A 16,371-nucleotide genomic window follows, 5' to 3' on the forward strand; every position below is an offset into this window, starting at 1 on the left:
TCACGGCAACCTTTAGGAAAGTCCTTACCTTTGCAAGCTAACCCTATTTCTGCTTCTCTGAAATGCATATCTGGAGACTCCTTTTCCCAATCTGAGAATATCAACTGGTGAATAGCTCTTCAACTTTTTAGACCATACTCTCTGGATAATTCCCCAGTAGATTAAAAAACAGTCCCAAGTCTGGTAGCAACTTTTCCAACTGATTAATTGTATTTTTAAAATATAATTTTTCTAAGCTGCAGTTCACTTTATCTGACAGCCAGCTCCTGTTTTGTTTTGTTTTAACCATATAGCTCATTTCCAAGTTCTTAAAAAGTTTAAATAATGCCAGTAACCACTCCGGTGCCTAAAGCTTTTAGATTGTTTTCCTCTTTGGAAAACAAATGTTTACTAAACAAATTTAAATAAATGAATTATGCCAAATTTTATCATATTTATTCATTCAATTTATATAGGCATTATCACAAATGCAGCTCCATGTGGCATACAATACAATCGTGCTAAACTAACAGATCTAGACTGGTGGCAACTTCAAAACTGAATGGATTTGAATCCCCAGAATCCTCCAGTCGGTTGCCAAGTTTGAAGAAGACTGGTTCTAGGCAGGAAAGCAAGGTTATTTTGATTCCACTAAAATTCCAAACGCCAGCAGTTATAAACGCCACCCCAGCCCCAGTATTGAAACGGATAACAGTACAACTGAAACCAGATAGATGTCAATGAAAAAGGCATAGCCAGGTGGCGCAATGGTTAGAGTGCAGTTCTGCAGGCTACTTCAGCTATCTCGGAGGTAGTCAAAGTTGGCTCTTCTACAACGTGGACTTCAACTCCCAGAATTCCTGAGCTAGCATGATTAGCTCAGGAATTCTGGGAGTTGAAGTCCACATGTCAGAGAAGAGCCAACTTTGCCTACCCCTGGACTAACTGCTAATTGTAGTTCAGCAGTTCAAATCTCACCACCGGCTCAAGGTTGACTCAGCCTTCCATCCTTCCAAGGTGGGTAAAATGAGGATCCAGATTGTTCGGGGCAATATGCTGATTCTGTAAACCACTTAGAGAGGGCTGTAAAAGCACCATGAAGCGGTATATAAGTCTAAATACTATTGCTAAAGCACCTTTGGGACAACTGAAACTAAGTACCAATAAAGGAGAATATCTGTAGCTCAGGATTGAAATTATGGGTCCCTAGTGCTCTCTGAGCTTGTAACATCATAATTACCCTTTAATATTAATTATATTAATATATTAAAAATATTAATCTTTCATTACCCCAAAACTAGGTATCACAATTACCCTTTAATATTAATTATATTAACATATTAATCTTTTTAATCTTAAAAATATTAATCTTTCATTACCCCGAAACTAGGTAACATCATAATTACCCCTTAATATCAATTATATTAACATATTAATCTTTTTAATCTTAAACATATTAATCTTTCATTACCCCAAAACAAAGTAACACCATCAGTGATGCTACCAGTGCTAGCACTGATGATGTTACCTAGTTTTGAACAATGAAAAGATCTGCAAGAAAACAGGCAACCACAAAGAGCATCAAAACACCCCTGAAACTAAGCAGTTCGAGCCCGACGTGTCTCGCGCAGCCGCATTATCAGAGTAACAGAACAACCAATCCGTTCTTCCGACGTCGTCACTAAGGCTAGCGCAGCTACGGCGACGTTCTTGATTGGAGCGCGGGAGGGGGGAGAAAAGGAGTTGGGGGTGTGGCCAGAGACGGAGGCGGGACCCGGAAGTGAGTGCTCGGTCCTTCTCTAGATGGCTGCGGAGCGGCGCATTCGGCAGCCTCGGTAGCGAACGCTTCGTAGATGCTGCGCTCACTCCACTCGCTGGGCTGGTTCATGTTGTGGGTGCTGCACTCGCCTGGACAACCCTCCCTTGCCGCCGGGAAAGAGGTCGACGTCAATTACTACAGGTGAGAGAGCCGGACGGGGGTCCTGGGTTCAGGAGCTCTGCTTCCCCATCGTCCCAAAGTAGGCGAGGGTCTCCCGGAATTATCCTTTCGACGGCTTCTAAGGCAGGCAGGATTTGACGCCGTTAAAGTTCCTTAGCTCCACTGTAGAAAGGCAAAAAACGGATCTGCTGAACTTTTACTTGTGCAAATTCCCCACTAAATTGACCTCTCCATATTCCTCAGTAAGGGGCGTACATAAGTGCACTAGATTGCCTCATATATCTTTTCTTCTATCCCTATAACTTTTCTGCTATTCTCTCATAGATATATTTTTTCCTATATTTACCCTCTATTCTTTCTTTAATACATTTTACTCGAGTATATTCTCTATAACCTTCATTGTGTATTATTGTGTATTGGACAAAATACATAAATAAAAACAAAATAAATTTAAACCACGCCAAACTAGACTGCAGAAAATACGACTTCGGCAATAGAGTATCAACACCTGGAATTAGCCCTACCTGACTGTAGTTTCTTCTCCTAACCCCAAAATCTTCAACCTTAGATTGCCTAGATTTGACCTCTCCCCTTTTCTAAGATGTCTGTAAGGGGCATGCATAAGCGCACCATTGTGCCTACCATCCCTGTCCTACTGTCCTATTGTCTTTTATTATTAATTTCTATGTTATGTTTATATACTGCTCAAAAAAATAAAGGGAACACTTAAACAACACAATATAACTCCAAGTAAATCAAACTTCTGTGAAATCAAACTGTCCACTTAGGAAGCAACACTGACAATCAATTTCACATTCAACTTTGTACAGAAAAAAGTATTCAGTGAAAATATTTCATTCATTCAGATCTAGGATATGTTATTTGAGTGTTCCCTTTATTTTTTTGAGCAGTATATAAACTACTATCCTATACTTGATCTACAAATAAATGAATAAATGAATAAATAATTGTTGTAAAGAAAGGTGTGTGAGCGTCCCTGTGGAGGGAATGAAATCAATATTACAAAGAGGGGAGTGGGCCATTGATTCATTCTGATAGAAAGATGATGACACAAAAGCCTTTTTAAAAAAATCTGGGGAAAAGTTTTTTTCGGATAGTCAACTTAGGTGGAGATTCCCAGGAGGAAAAAAAAAACCCAGTCTGTTATATGGTAGTTTGCAGGCTGTTTACAAGTACAATGAAAAGCAAGCTGGTCATCCTGCTGCTATTCGATTAAAACCTTTTTTTTTTTTTTGCCTGAAATCTAATTTTGTTTTCTGAAACTTAATGTCTAGAAATACATTGCCTCCTGACAGGATACTGACAGAGACTTTAAGGCTTACAAAGTAAAAATGGGAGTAAAAATTAAGAAAAGAAGAAAAAAAAATAGAAAGAGGAAAAAATATATAATACAGGCAGTTCATTTAGTGACCATTCAAAGTTACAATGGAACTGAAAAAAGTGACTTATGACTGTTTTTCACACTTGTGTTGCCCATGTATCCCCATGGTCATGTGATCAAAATTCAGATGCTTGGACACTGACTCATATTTATGACAGTTTGCAGTGTCCTGGGGTCAAGGTCACCTTTTGTGACCTTCTGACAAGCAAAGTCAATGAGGACTCCAGATTCACTTCATAAATTTACCAAATGCAATGATTCACTTAACAACTGTGGCAAGAAAAGTTTTAAAATGGGGCAAAACTCACTCAACAAATATTTCACTTAGCAACATTTTGTGCTCAATCTTGGTCGTAATTCAAAGACTAACCCATAATGCTAAGATGCTATTATATCGTAAAGTGTTTTTCTATCTGATAGGCAAAACTTATTTTTCCTTGTTGGTTAAAAGCATGTTTTGCTTTAAAATGGGCAAGGAAGCTTCCCCACCAACATGAGTAATTCATGACTAGGTTACTAGATAGAACTTCAATATTTCACACAATTAACACATGGCAACTAAGAGGTACAGATAATTGAAACTCTTGCTTCCACCCAACAGCCCATACCTGATATTTCATGATACAGGAAGATCAGATCTCTGTGATGAGGGAATCTTAACTGTGGGACTTATTCCCAAGAGAAGCATAGCTATTCCCCTTGTGGAATTTTAAATGACAAAAACATGTTTGTTCATGCAGGCCTTTGAGAAATAATTTGCCCATAGTGTTGTTGTTGTTGTTTGCTTAAAAATGTTCTTAATATTTTTTTCCAATGCAGTGATTTCATACTGAAATTACATTATTAAGTGATAAAATTGGCATTTGGGGGGAGAAAGACTGGTATATAAAATGTTTACTATGTAAATCTATATTCATCTATCCATCTACCAATAGGCGGCAATATAAATTAAATGAATAAATAAATAAAATAAATAGGAACTCTTATAATATTAAGCTAATGTTTAGTTCAATGACAAATGCTTTCCTTTTTGTTACCCTATAATCCTGGCTCTTTCTACTGAACCAGAGTTGTTTTTTGCTTACAAAATAGATGTTGGTAACTACTTGATTTCTGGCTCATGAATAGAGTTAGGTTATTTTATTTTTTTCTATGAATGGAATTGCCATATCCAAATGACCACTTTTTAATACACATAGCTTCTTTATACATATGCTATTTTAAAAGTTGAATTCACTCTAGAAGAAGCTTAATCATGAGTGCTTACTACATCAACCATGTTGTTTTAAATCAAATTATTCCTACTGAGTCTCTGTTATAATTTGTTCTATAAGCAAGTAAGGTGCATTAAATGTAACAATGCTAAAAAGTTAACCCTGTCCAATCCCTTGTATGTATTCCAAAACATGTATCAATTTGTACAGTGATTATATTTTTATTGTAATTTTTCAAATGAAGGGATAACTTGGAAGAATCTCTAAAGAGGGCTTTTAACTCCTCTTAAGGGTTTCTTTCTCTTCTACTTCCAGTAGCAATCCTCTCAATAACCCAATTTGTGTGTCAATTGTGTCTGAATCTCTGATTTACATGTAGTCCTGAAAAATTCTTCATTACCCTTCATTTTGTGATACAAAAACAAAATGATGAGGAATAACAATGTTACATACAACATACAATATTGCTTTTATGTTGTGCATTTAAGGTGGTAGACTTTTATATTTGAATTGGTCTTTAAGTATGAAGTCCCTCTAAACGTTGAAAGCATGCTAGCATTTTAAGGGGAAACAAATGTTTTGTATTGGTCATGTTCATAATTATATCTTTCTTTTCTTCTTTAGAGACAGAGTCAAGTCCATGTTTTATCATGCTTACGATAACTATCTGGTAAATGCCTTTCCCTACGATGAGCTGCGTCCTTTGACATGTGACGGACAGGACACTTGGGGAAGGTACTGGGAAATCGATATCATTGATCACTTATGAAAATTTGAAGTAGCAACTTGCTACCGAAAATCATATTTACTTTTAAATTGCATGCATGTTAAATTAAGTAATTTCATTGGTCTGTCTAATCATTTTCCTTTGTGGGGGCTATAGGTGGTTCTCAGGCTATATACCAATGCAAAGGAAATTGGAGACAAAACAACATATTCACATCTTCTCAAAGAAAATTTAGACTAGCCTTTCTCAACCTAGACAGATTTAGAGATTTCCGTTCCAAAGGTTGTTTAGCAACAACGATGTTACCTGCAGAATCCTGCAAGTTAAAGTTCCCACACCTAGAAAACATCTAGGTTAGGGGAAGCTGATATTAATCCACGAACCACATATAACTGCAATGAAAACAGGAGATCTCATTAATAGTGGTTGTACAGTTTCAGCTATGAAAACCTACGCTGGTGGAATGGATTAAAACCACACAGGTTTAAATCCACCCTCAGTCATGGGAGCCTTCTGGTTGACCTTGCCATTCACTCTCTCAGGCTAACCTCTCTCATATGATATTTGGGGGGAAACTAGAGACACTATTACACATGCCCTATTTATAGGATTATACAGGGTTCTGAAAGAAAGACGGTATATAAATAGAAACATAGAAGACTGACGGCAGAAAAAGACCTCATGGTCCATCTAGTCTGCCCTTATACTATTCCCTGTATTTTATCTTAGGATGGATATATGTTTATCCCAGGCATGTTTAAATTCAGTTACTCTGGATTTACCAACCACGTCTGCTGGAAGTTTGTTCCAAGGATCTACTACTCTTTCAGTAAAATAATATTTTCTCATGTTGCCTTTGATCTTCCCCCCAACTAACTTCAGATTGTGTCCCCTTGTTCTTGTGTTCACTTTCCTATTAAAAACACTTCCCTCCTGAACCTTATTTAACCCTTTAACATATTTAAATGTTTCGATCGTGTCCCCCCTTTTCCTTCTGTCCTCCAGACTATACAGATTGAGTTCATTAAGTCTTTCCTGATACGTTTTATGCTTAAGACCTTCCGCCATTCTTGTAGCCCGTCTTTGGACCCGTTCAATTTTGTCAATATCTTTTTGTAGGTGAGGTCTCCAGAACTGAACACAGTACTCCAAATGTGGTCTCACCAGCGCTCTATATAAGGGGATCACAATCTCCCTCTTTCTGCTTGTTATACCTCTAGCTATGCAGCCAAGCATCCTACTTGCTTTTCCTACCGCCCAACCACACTGCTCACCCATTTTGAGACTGTCAGAAATCACTACCCCTAAAACCTTCTCTTCTGAAGTTTTTGCTAACACAGAATTGCCAATGCAATACTCAGGTTGAGGATTCCTTTTCCCCATGTGCATTATTTTACATTTGGAAACATTAAACTGCAGTTTCCATTGCTTTGACCATTGATCTAGTAAAGCTAAATCATTTATCCTATTACACACCCCTCCAGGAATATCAACCCTATTGCACACTTTAGAGTCATCAGCAAATAGGCAAACCTTCCCTACCAAACCTTCCCCTATGTCACTCACAAACATATTAAAAAGAATAGGACCCAGAACAGACCTTTGTGGCACACCGCTTGTAACCTGTCTCTGCTCAGAATACTCGCCATTAACAATAACTCTCTGATGTCTACGCTTCAGCCAGCTTGAAATCCACTGAACTATCCAGGGATTAAGTCCAATCTTTACTAATTTATCTATCAGCTCTTTATGTGGAACCGTATCAAAGGCTTTGCTGAAGTCCAGATAGGCAATATCCACGGCACCACCTTGATCCAACACCTTTGTGACATAGTCAAAGAAATCAATGAGATTAGTCTGACATGATTTGCCTTCAGTAAATCCATGCTGATTTGGGTCCAATAAGTTATTGTTTTTTAGTGCTGATTTATCCTCTTTTTGAGTAGAGTCTCCATTATTTTAACTATAACTGATGTCAAGCTAACTGGCCTGTAGTTACCAGCTTCTTCTCTACTGCCCTTCTCGTGGATAGGCACAACATTGGCCATTCTCCAATCCTCAGGAACATCTCCTGTTAACAGGGATTGGTTTAACAAATCAGTCAGGGGGGTAGCAATGACAGATCTGAGTTCTTTAAGAACTCTGGGGTGGATGCCATCTGGACCCATTGCCTTATTTATCTTTAATCGCTCAAGTTCTTCTAAGACATCGGCTTCTAAGATCACTGGAGCTGAATCCATACAGCTGGAAGCAATGCTATATCCCTCTATAGTATTATTTTGTAAGGTGTCTTTTGAGAAAACTGAACAGAAGTAGCTATTGAAATGGTCAGCGATCTCCTTATTCCCATCAATGCATGTATTATTCCCGGTACTAAGCTTCGTGATGCTGCATATTAAATCCAATAAAGTAGCCTGGGTGCCTGAGATAATCTATGAATATGACACAGAACAACATTCACTATGTAATCCTGTCATGAACACCTAAGTGTCCAAGCCAGTTATTCCAGTTTTTATGTGCAGTGAATCTGTAGTATTTGTTTATAATGAGGCCACCTGTAATGCATTGACAGATGAATTAACAACTTCCAAGTGTATACTTTCATACATGAACGTTATTTGTAAAAATATACTTATATTGTGAGGTAATATCAGAAAAATGGCTCTATAATTTCTGATTTGGAAAGTCGAGCATATCAAAACTGTTTAAAAATTTATTCATGCAACAACATGTGGATTTTTTTTGACATAGTCAAGATTAAAATGTGTGTGTGTCGTGTTACTTATGGTTGACATGTCCCGTTCCCTCATGCCATTGCTTTTTTTTTTTCCTTATGGTTTCTTTTTCAGTTTTTCTCTAACATTGATTGATGCCCTGGATACACTGCTAGTAAGTATGGATAATAACTTCATTTTTCATTCATTCATTTTTTACACATATACTTAGATAGCAAAGAATAGCTTTTGTTCTCCGTGCTTATTGTTTCTGTTTCTCCGTTTTGGAGTTGATGATGCTTTTTCCATACATCTTGATGATTAGTATCTTGAAAGCATGAAGGAGTTAGTTATCACATTCAGTCCCTGAGTATGAAAAGATGGATTATGTCTGTGCAGTGTTTTGTATCTTGTAATGTTTTCTCCTCCTCCTTTAATAAGATTATGTCTTACAAATCTTTTTTTCCCCAGATTTTGGGGAATGTCTCCGAATTCCAGAGAGTTGTTAGTGTGTTGCAGGAGGGCATAAATTTTGATATTGATGTCAATGCTTCTGTCTTTGAAACCAATATCAGAGGTGAGTTGCCAAAGAATCTTGCAAAATAATATGGATTATCTCTGATCTTCAATATAGATTCTAAAAGAAGATTCTAAAACTTCCCTAACTAACAAGAGCACAGTTTTCATCACCTACTATAAACATCCAGCAGCCTTCTCAAACTTGGTTGCTATCAGATATTTCAGATTCAATTTCCATAATCGTTAGCTAGCACAGCTACTGGGTTATGGGAGAAAAATTCCAGCACATATGGAGGATACCAAGTTAGGGAAGGAGACTTGTTAGAAATCTTTGTTTGGTTTTTTCAAAACGCTTGTTCTTCATTTATGGATTTTGAATAAGCATAATGGAATCTCTATTTTTTTTCATTTAAAAAAATCCTTTGCAGTGATCAAAGGAAAATTGTTACTGAGTTAAACGTTATAGCATCACATCAGAAAAGTAGAATTGAAGGCCTTGCTCTTCTATCTTTATTCAAAAGCAAGGGGCATTTGCAAACCTCACTAACTCTTTGGTTCATTTAAATATGCCATGAGAAAACTGAAAGTCAGCTGTATGTATATCCTTTGTACTTGTCACAATCCATTGCTTGCAATTAACCTTGATCTGTATTTGCAGTGGTTGGTGGCCTCTTATCTGCTCATTTGCTGTCAAAGAAGGCTGGTGTTAAAGTAGAGGCAGGATGGCCGTGTTCTGGCCCCCTCTTAAGGATGGCAGAGGATGCTGCTCGAAAACTTTTGCCAGGTGAGCATTCTTGCTGAATCTTATCATTTCTTGTGCCCCCTGCTCCCTCTACATGCTACATGAATAGAATAGAAGTGTAACACGTACCAGAAACTCCTAAAGGTTCCCTATAGTTCACTGGATGCCAAACAGAAAAGATGACCATCTCATTGTTTAAAAATCAAGAGTTGTGGCCTTCAGTATACTGATAAAAGTTACTAAAAGTTGGCATGGACTGACATATCTACTATGTTTATAAATGAGTCAAATAGTTGTACAGTAGATTTTGCCTGGCTTTGCCAGCAAGCCTGGGGGCCATAAATTTACATCTTTGATGGCCAACTGTATGAATGGTGTGTATGTATATGAGTGTGACTGCCATTTCTTATAATAACTTTTTAAAGAGGTTTTGGTTTGCTAATGTTTTAGCCTTAGATAATATTTGACTTCTTTTACTGTTTTGTCTCTATTTATTGTATTCATACTGTTGTTGTAAGCCGCCCTGAGTCTTTTGGGATTGGCGGCATAGAAGTCGAATAAATAAATAAATTGCATGTCAAGTCTGTTCTTTCAGTCCTGCTCTAGAGTAGCTCTATAATGGTGATTAAAAGTATCCATCACTTAAAGCAGGATGGGCAACTCGTCAGCTGCATCCAACCCCAGATAAAGCTAAGCTTGGTAGAAAGGTAACAGCATTGTTACTTTGTAGTTGACTGACTTTCTATTAAGGGGATTAAAAAAAACCCCACCTTGCCTCTCCAATGTCTGCACCATAGTAGCACCTAAAGTGATGGATCAAAATACATAAGTGTTAATTTTGGAGGGAAAGAGTTATCCCCAAATATCCCCAAATATTGTGTGAATATTTGACATTTAATTCATCTGATTTGTTGCAGAAATTAAAACCTACCTTGGCTCTTTTTTTCTTTTTCTTTTTGTGAAAGCAAGAGACCACGTTTTATACCAGAAACAGATTACTTGACTTCTAATTCTGTGAAAACATAGAGTGTATGTTGCCTTGATTAATAGCATCCTGTATATTTTTGGCCATTGAGTTGGCTTTATAAAACATATTGTGGTGCATTTTATTCTGCCATAGGGTAGAAAGCTGGCCTTGATAATACCTTTTCAAGCCCTATAAATATTCAAAACTTTGTTTTGAAGCCTTTCAGACTCCAACTGGAATGCCATATGGAACAGTGAATTTACTACATGGAGTAAATCCAGGAGAGACACCAGTGACTTGTACTGCTGGAATTGGAACATTTATAGTGGAATTTGCTACCTTAAGTTATCTTACAGGGGACACAGTATTTGAAGATGTTGCCAGAAAGGCTCTTAAGGCCTTGTGGAAAAATCGTTCTGATATTGGCTTGGTGAGTAACCCAAAGCAAAGATTCTAAAGCAAGATTTAATTCTTAAGAATTACGATGGCACAATGAAATTGCTGTTTAAAGGGCTACAAGTGAATCCTTTGCATTGCATGTTATTATTTTTTAAGCTTGCATTGATTAGCAAAACACAACTTTTGCTGAATGGAAAGGAAATGCAAGGCCATGTTAATCTTACCCAAACCTTTAATAATTGAGTTTTTCCTTCAGGTAGGTAATCACATTGATGTGATTACTGCCAAATGGGTAGCCCAGGATGCTGGGATTGGAGCAGGAGTAGATTCCTACTTTGAATACCTTGTTAAAGGGGCCATTCTGCTGCAGGATGAGGAGCTGATGTCCATGTTTCTAGGTGAGTTCCTATGGTTATGTGATATGTACTTCAAGTTATTTTCAGTGCAATACACTTATTATGCAATAAGAAACCAAAGGTCACTTCTAGGAAAAGAAATGTTTTGTCACTATTTCTTACTCAATCATTATGACTTCTCCTTCAGTCCCTCAAAATCAGATGGCATTTTCTTCTTCCCCTATCTCCAGTTATTAGCCATCTAATCCTTTTAAACATTCAGTGTAAAAACCCCTGGGTTAGGGATTAGGGTGCACTGCGAGGGTATTCAAACTTCCTGAGCTAGTCCTCCTCTAACTGTGGCTACTTTGTTCTTTAAACATTTTTAGCTCTATTTACAAAGAGCCATAAAAATTATCACTGGAGATTCAGGAAAGGAAGTGCGAGGGGCAAAGTTGCAGTCTTTTGAGAAGGAGGGAGGGAAAGAGGAGCTGCTTATCTCCTCCCTCCCACTTGCAGAACCGATCGAAAATGATCTAACAGGAAGTGAAAAGTATCTCCTTCTGTAGTCAGGGCAAAGCTGGGGGCTGCTTTAGTCCGATCTCACCCTGGCAAAGAGAGACTGGTGTCTAGATCGCTTTAATACTAGAGAGGTTGGTGAAAGAAACAGTGTTGAATTCAGGTTTCTTTCAATGTGATAGCTGGAAAGGGAGGTGAAGTTTCTGTACACACACGTTGTGTCTCTCTTTTCATTCTGCTTTGGGCAGCCAGAGATGTGGGCAGGGCTAGGCTAGTCAGTGATAGAAATGAACCTACAAAAAGATATTGACAAAATTGAACGGGTCCAAAGACGGGCTACAAGAATGGTGGAAGGTCTTAAGCATAAAACGTATCAGGAAAGACTTCATGAACTCAATCTGTATAGTCTGGAGGACAGAAGGAAAAGGGGGGACATGATCGAAACATTTAAATATATTAAAGGGTTAAATAAGGTCCAGGAGGGAAGTGTTTTTAATAGGAAAGTGAACACAAGAACAAGGGGACACAATCTGAAGTTAGTTGGGGGAAAGATCAAAAGCAACATGAGAAAATATTATTTTACTGAAAGAGTAGTAGATCCTTGGAACAAACTTCCAGCAGACGTGGTAGATAAATCCACAGTAACTGAATTTAAACATGCCTGGGATAAACATATATCCATCCTAAGATAAAATACAGAAAGTAGTATAAGGGCAGACTAGATGGACCATGAGGTCTTTTTCTGCCATCAGACTTCTATGTTTCTATGAAGGAAATTTGCATTAGCTACAGTAGAAGGGGGCTGCTCAGGAGGCTTTGCATAATGATACAAACCCTTCTCCCTTCTGTCCTCTTTCTTTCTCTTCTCTCTCTCTCTCTCTCTTTCTCTCTCACACACACACACACACACACACAAGCACTCACGGCAGAGTCTGGCACTCAGACCATGCAGGGAGAGCAGCTTCTCTTATCCTTCCCAGACAGCGTCTCTGCTGACCGGCTGATGGATGTGTGTGTGGGGTGGAGCATTCTCCGGTGAAGCTGCTATTTCGATCACTAATTTCGCTATCTGTCCCTTCGTTCTTCCTTTCTGCTTGGCGGTTGAATCAATCTACTGGAATATCGCCAGTCAGCTGTCTGTTGCCACCAATTGCAGCTATTACCACTGTCCCGCCAACTCCCTTCCCCCACCCCAGGTGCAGCATTTGGTGTATAGGACGCACCCAGTTTTTGACCCTCTTTCATAGGGTAAAAAGGTGTGTCTTATATTCCCCAAAATACAGTATCTGTACTTAACCCAATCTTGCTTGCATATATCAGCTTTAAAGATAATTTATGTTTTGTCCTCTCCTTCCTGGAATAGCCTGTGTCTTGAAAATTTCTGGTTAGTTAGAAGATTTTATATTAATTTTGGACCCCGATTATGATACTCTTGTTTAAGCATAAAAGGAAGATTGCACATTGAATATTTAATGTATATTTCATTTTATCATAAGATACATTGAAAAGATGTATAATAAAATATTTATTAAATGTTTTTAGAAATTCTAATAGAAATTAGAATATTTATGACTAGAGAATATGAAACAGTTTCCACTTCTGAATCTTAATTTCTTACCCAATAGTTTTCATTGGTTTTACCTTTCCTTTTACTCTAGATTATAATAAAGCTATAAAAAACTACACAAAATTTGATGATTGGTATCTGTGGGTTCAAATGTACAAAGGAACTGTCTCAATGCCAGTTTTTCAGTCTTTGGAGGCTTACTGGCCTGGCTTACAGGTACGAATTGCTCTAACCTTCACTGGCATAGTTAAAATATATATACTGTATGTATATTTTTATTAGAGTACATGTATAATGCTGTGGATTGTGTTTTAAATATAAATTGAGTAATCTCATCTTAAACATAAAAAGCATAATTTTAATTTTACAGTTATAATGCCTTTCTATGAAAGTGTGCCCTTCTTTTCTCATGAAGAATCCAGTGGAACTATTCTTGGATAAAAATAAATTATTTTTAAAAAGCTGTTAAACCCAAATATCTTTTGACAGTTTTTAAAAATCCTAACTTGCTTTCTTAATGCCATCATTCATCATCTCGGGAGATTGTAATGTGTAGTTGTTTTATTTGCTAGAGGAAAAAATATACATTACATAATTGCTTTTTCCAGAGCCTTATTGGAGACATAGATAGTGCAATGCGAACATTTCTCAATTATTACACTGTTTGGAAGCAGTTTGGTGGTCTGCCTGAATTCTACAATATCCCTCAGGGCTACACGGTGGAAAAGCGTGAAGGATACCCCCTTCGGCCTGGTAAACATGAACATATTACAAATACATTCTCGCCATCACTCTACTAAACAAATAATTCCCTCAACACTGTCAGACTTTCTACTAATTCTGCACTTCTATTCTACTAGTTTTTCTCATCATTCCTATCACCCATTTCCTCCCATGTTGATTGTATGGCTGTAACTTGTTGCTTATATCCTAAGATTTTTATTAATATTGCTTCTTCATTCTTATTTGACCCCTATGACAATCATTAAGTATTGTACCACATGATTCTTGACAAATGTATATTTTATTTTATGTACGCTGAGAGCATATGCACCAAGACAAATTCCTTGTGTGTCCAATCACACTTGGCCAATAAAATTCTATTCTATTCTATTCTTATAGTAAAAAGGCAAATGTTCCTCAAAGTAGCCTCAATGACTTGGTGACAATGTGGACATTTTTGTCAGCAATGCAGAAATCCTTTGTTACTACCGTTTTCCAGACTGTTTATTTTATTTTATCAATCTAATCAATAGCTTTGGGATTCCTGGGTAAATCCCCATAGATTTGGCTAAGCCCATAATACTGATGTTATACTTTACTTTTTAAGTATAGCATCAGTAAGTGACCCAGAGAATTTTTTTCTATCAAATTTATACAATGCCAAGTGAGCAAAGCCCAAATGGCTCAAATAGATTTATTCTCATCTGGCTCAAGGTAGCTGAACAACAGCTTTTAGCTTATACTGAGTAACAGATGAAATGCGCATAAATGAAAATGTGCTCCTTTATATCAAGCTTTAGCTAGTAAGAAAGCACTATATTGAATAATTTTGTATTTATAAGACTGAGCAATTAGCATTTTGGGCATTATATACTATTGTTGATATTTGGGAGGGGGGGTTATCCTGCTTTTACTACTTTATAGGTATAAAGCAGGAAATGTACATGATACTAGTCCTCATCCTATTTTCTCCACAAAAACAATTCTATGAGGTGAGTTGGGCTGAAAAAGACTTAACTCCCCAACCAGCTTTCATGCCTCTAGGGCAGTACTAGAACTCACAATATCCTGGTTTCTAGGCTAACACTTTAACCACTATACCAAACTGACTATAATATTCATTGTATTCATTGCAGGAAAGTAACTTTCATTTCTTTTGTCTGTGGCTTTACAGAACTAATAGAGAGTGCAATGTATCTGTATCGAGCTACACAGGATCCAACACTTTTAGAGCTGGGCAGAGATGTGGTGGAGTCGATAGAAAAAATCAGCAAAGTTGAATGTGGCTTTGCAACAGTTAAGTGTTTCTTCCATTTTTGTAAGGTGGGAATATTGGGGTCAATTTATTCCTTTCTAGCCTTCCTTGTTACCAGCAAAAGCCTCTTTTTGTTTCTTTTATAGCAGGAGTCCCCAAACTTGGCAAGTTTAAGACTTGTGGACTTCATCTCCCAGAGTTCTCCAGCCAACATAGCATAACTGGCAGGAGAATTCTGGGAGTTGAAGTCCACAAATCTTAAACTTGCCAAGTTTGAAAACCTCTATTCTGAAGTACATAAGGCATTTGAATTCTGATTCCACTTTAGAAATGCCAGAATTGCCCTGGAAATTTGCCATTAATCCAGTTTCAATCAATTGATAAGATGTTAGCGCTATATGGCAAGTTTTAACATCTCAACTTAACCACTTCTTTGCTTTTATTTTTAAGATCAAAGACCTGAGAGATCACAGATTAGATAACCGTATGGAGTCCTTCTTCTTGGCTGAAACAGTGAAATATCTGTATCTACTGTTTGATCGTGACAACTTCATCCATAACAATGGATCATCCTTTGATGTCTTACTGACACCATATGGAGAATGTATTCTTGATGCTGGGGGATATATTTTCAACACAGAAGCCCATCCTATAGACCCTGCTGCCCTGCACTGTTGCCGGAACCAAAAAGAAGAACAATGGGAAGTTGAAAACTTAATGAGGGAATTCTACTCTTTGAATAAGAGCAAGAAGTTTCCTTTCAGAAGAACTTCAAGTAAAATGGGAAAAAGAGAAAAAGATTCTACTGACATTTCCTCTGAAGATTACAAGAGACCAGTAGGTTCGGGCCCGAAAGAAAAAAGGACGGTCCCATTACTGAGCTGCCCCACTCAATCATTCAACTCAAAGCTAGCTATTATGGGACAGGTTTTCTTGGACAACACATGATTTCTTTTCTGAAATTCAGATGTGTTGAAATCAGTAAACTTGAATTTTGTTTGCATTTTGGTCACTGTTTCTCTGGAAATACACAACATCATTGCGGCAGGAATCTCTAGTTTTTCAAAGCAGGATACATTTTGTTGATGTGGGTCCACTTTGGAAAGCAAAAGTATTTGAAAATAAAGAAATATTGTTTTCTGATTTTACTAGGCCCTGATTCATCCTGCATTCCTGTTTTTAATATTTTTCTAAACCAAGGGAAATTAAAGACAAGGATGTCTGGGTTATTAGTAGTGCAAGGTGATGGTTGTTTAAACATTTATCCTGGGCTGCTTCAATAACATTTGAGGAATGATAGCAAGGGTGATCTTTCAGTGATGCTCAGTTAATTATGCATCTGTAGAGCTTCTCAATCATCCAGGTCATGG

At 37.5% G+C, this 16,371-nt stretch overlaps 1 protein-coding gene across 2 annotated transcripts; it reads left to right on the forward strand.

Moving 5' to 3' along the window:
• Window positions 1-1,688: 1,688 nt before the first annotated feature.
• On the forward strand, window positions 1,689-16,149 carry EDEM2 (ER degradation enhancing alpha-mannosidase like protein 2). Of its 2 annotated transcripts, none has more exons than XM_070744881.1 (11): window positions 1,689-1,939; window positions 5,159-5,269; window positions 8,111-8,150; window positions 8,447-8,552; window positions 9,153-9,278; window positions 10,422-10,633; window positions 10,859-11,000; window positions 13,115-13,239; window positions 13,632-13,776; window positions 14,921-15,042; window positions 15,452-16,149. In XM_070744881.1, exons 1-11 carry the CDS (start codon window positions 1,833-1,835, stop codon window positions 15,947-15,949), a joined length of 1,734 nt encoding a protein of 577 aa, XP_070600982.1. In that variant the 5' UTR covers window positions 1,689-1,832; the 3' UTR covers window positions 15,950-16,149. The 2 variants fall into 2 exon arrangements, with proteins under 2 accessions (XP_070600982.1, XP_070600983.1); XM_070744882.1 differs by having other exon boundaries at window positions 1,719-1,939; window positions 8,474-8,552.
• Window positions 16,150-16,371: the final 222 nt, after the last annotated feature.

This window comes from Erythrolamprus reginae, chromosome 3 (assembly GCF_031021105.1).
Source record: "Erythrolamprus reginae isolate rEryReg1 chromosome 3, rEryReg1.hap1, whole genome shotgun sequence".
Classification (NCBI taxonomy): Eukaryota; Metazoa; Chordata; class Lepidosauria; order Squamata; family Dipsadidae; genus Erythrolamprus; species Erythrolamprus reginae.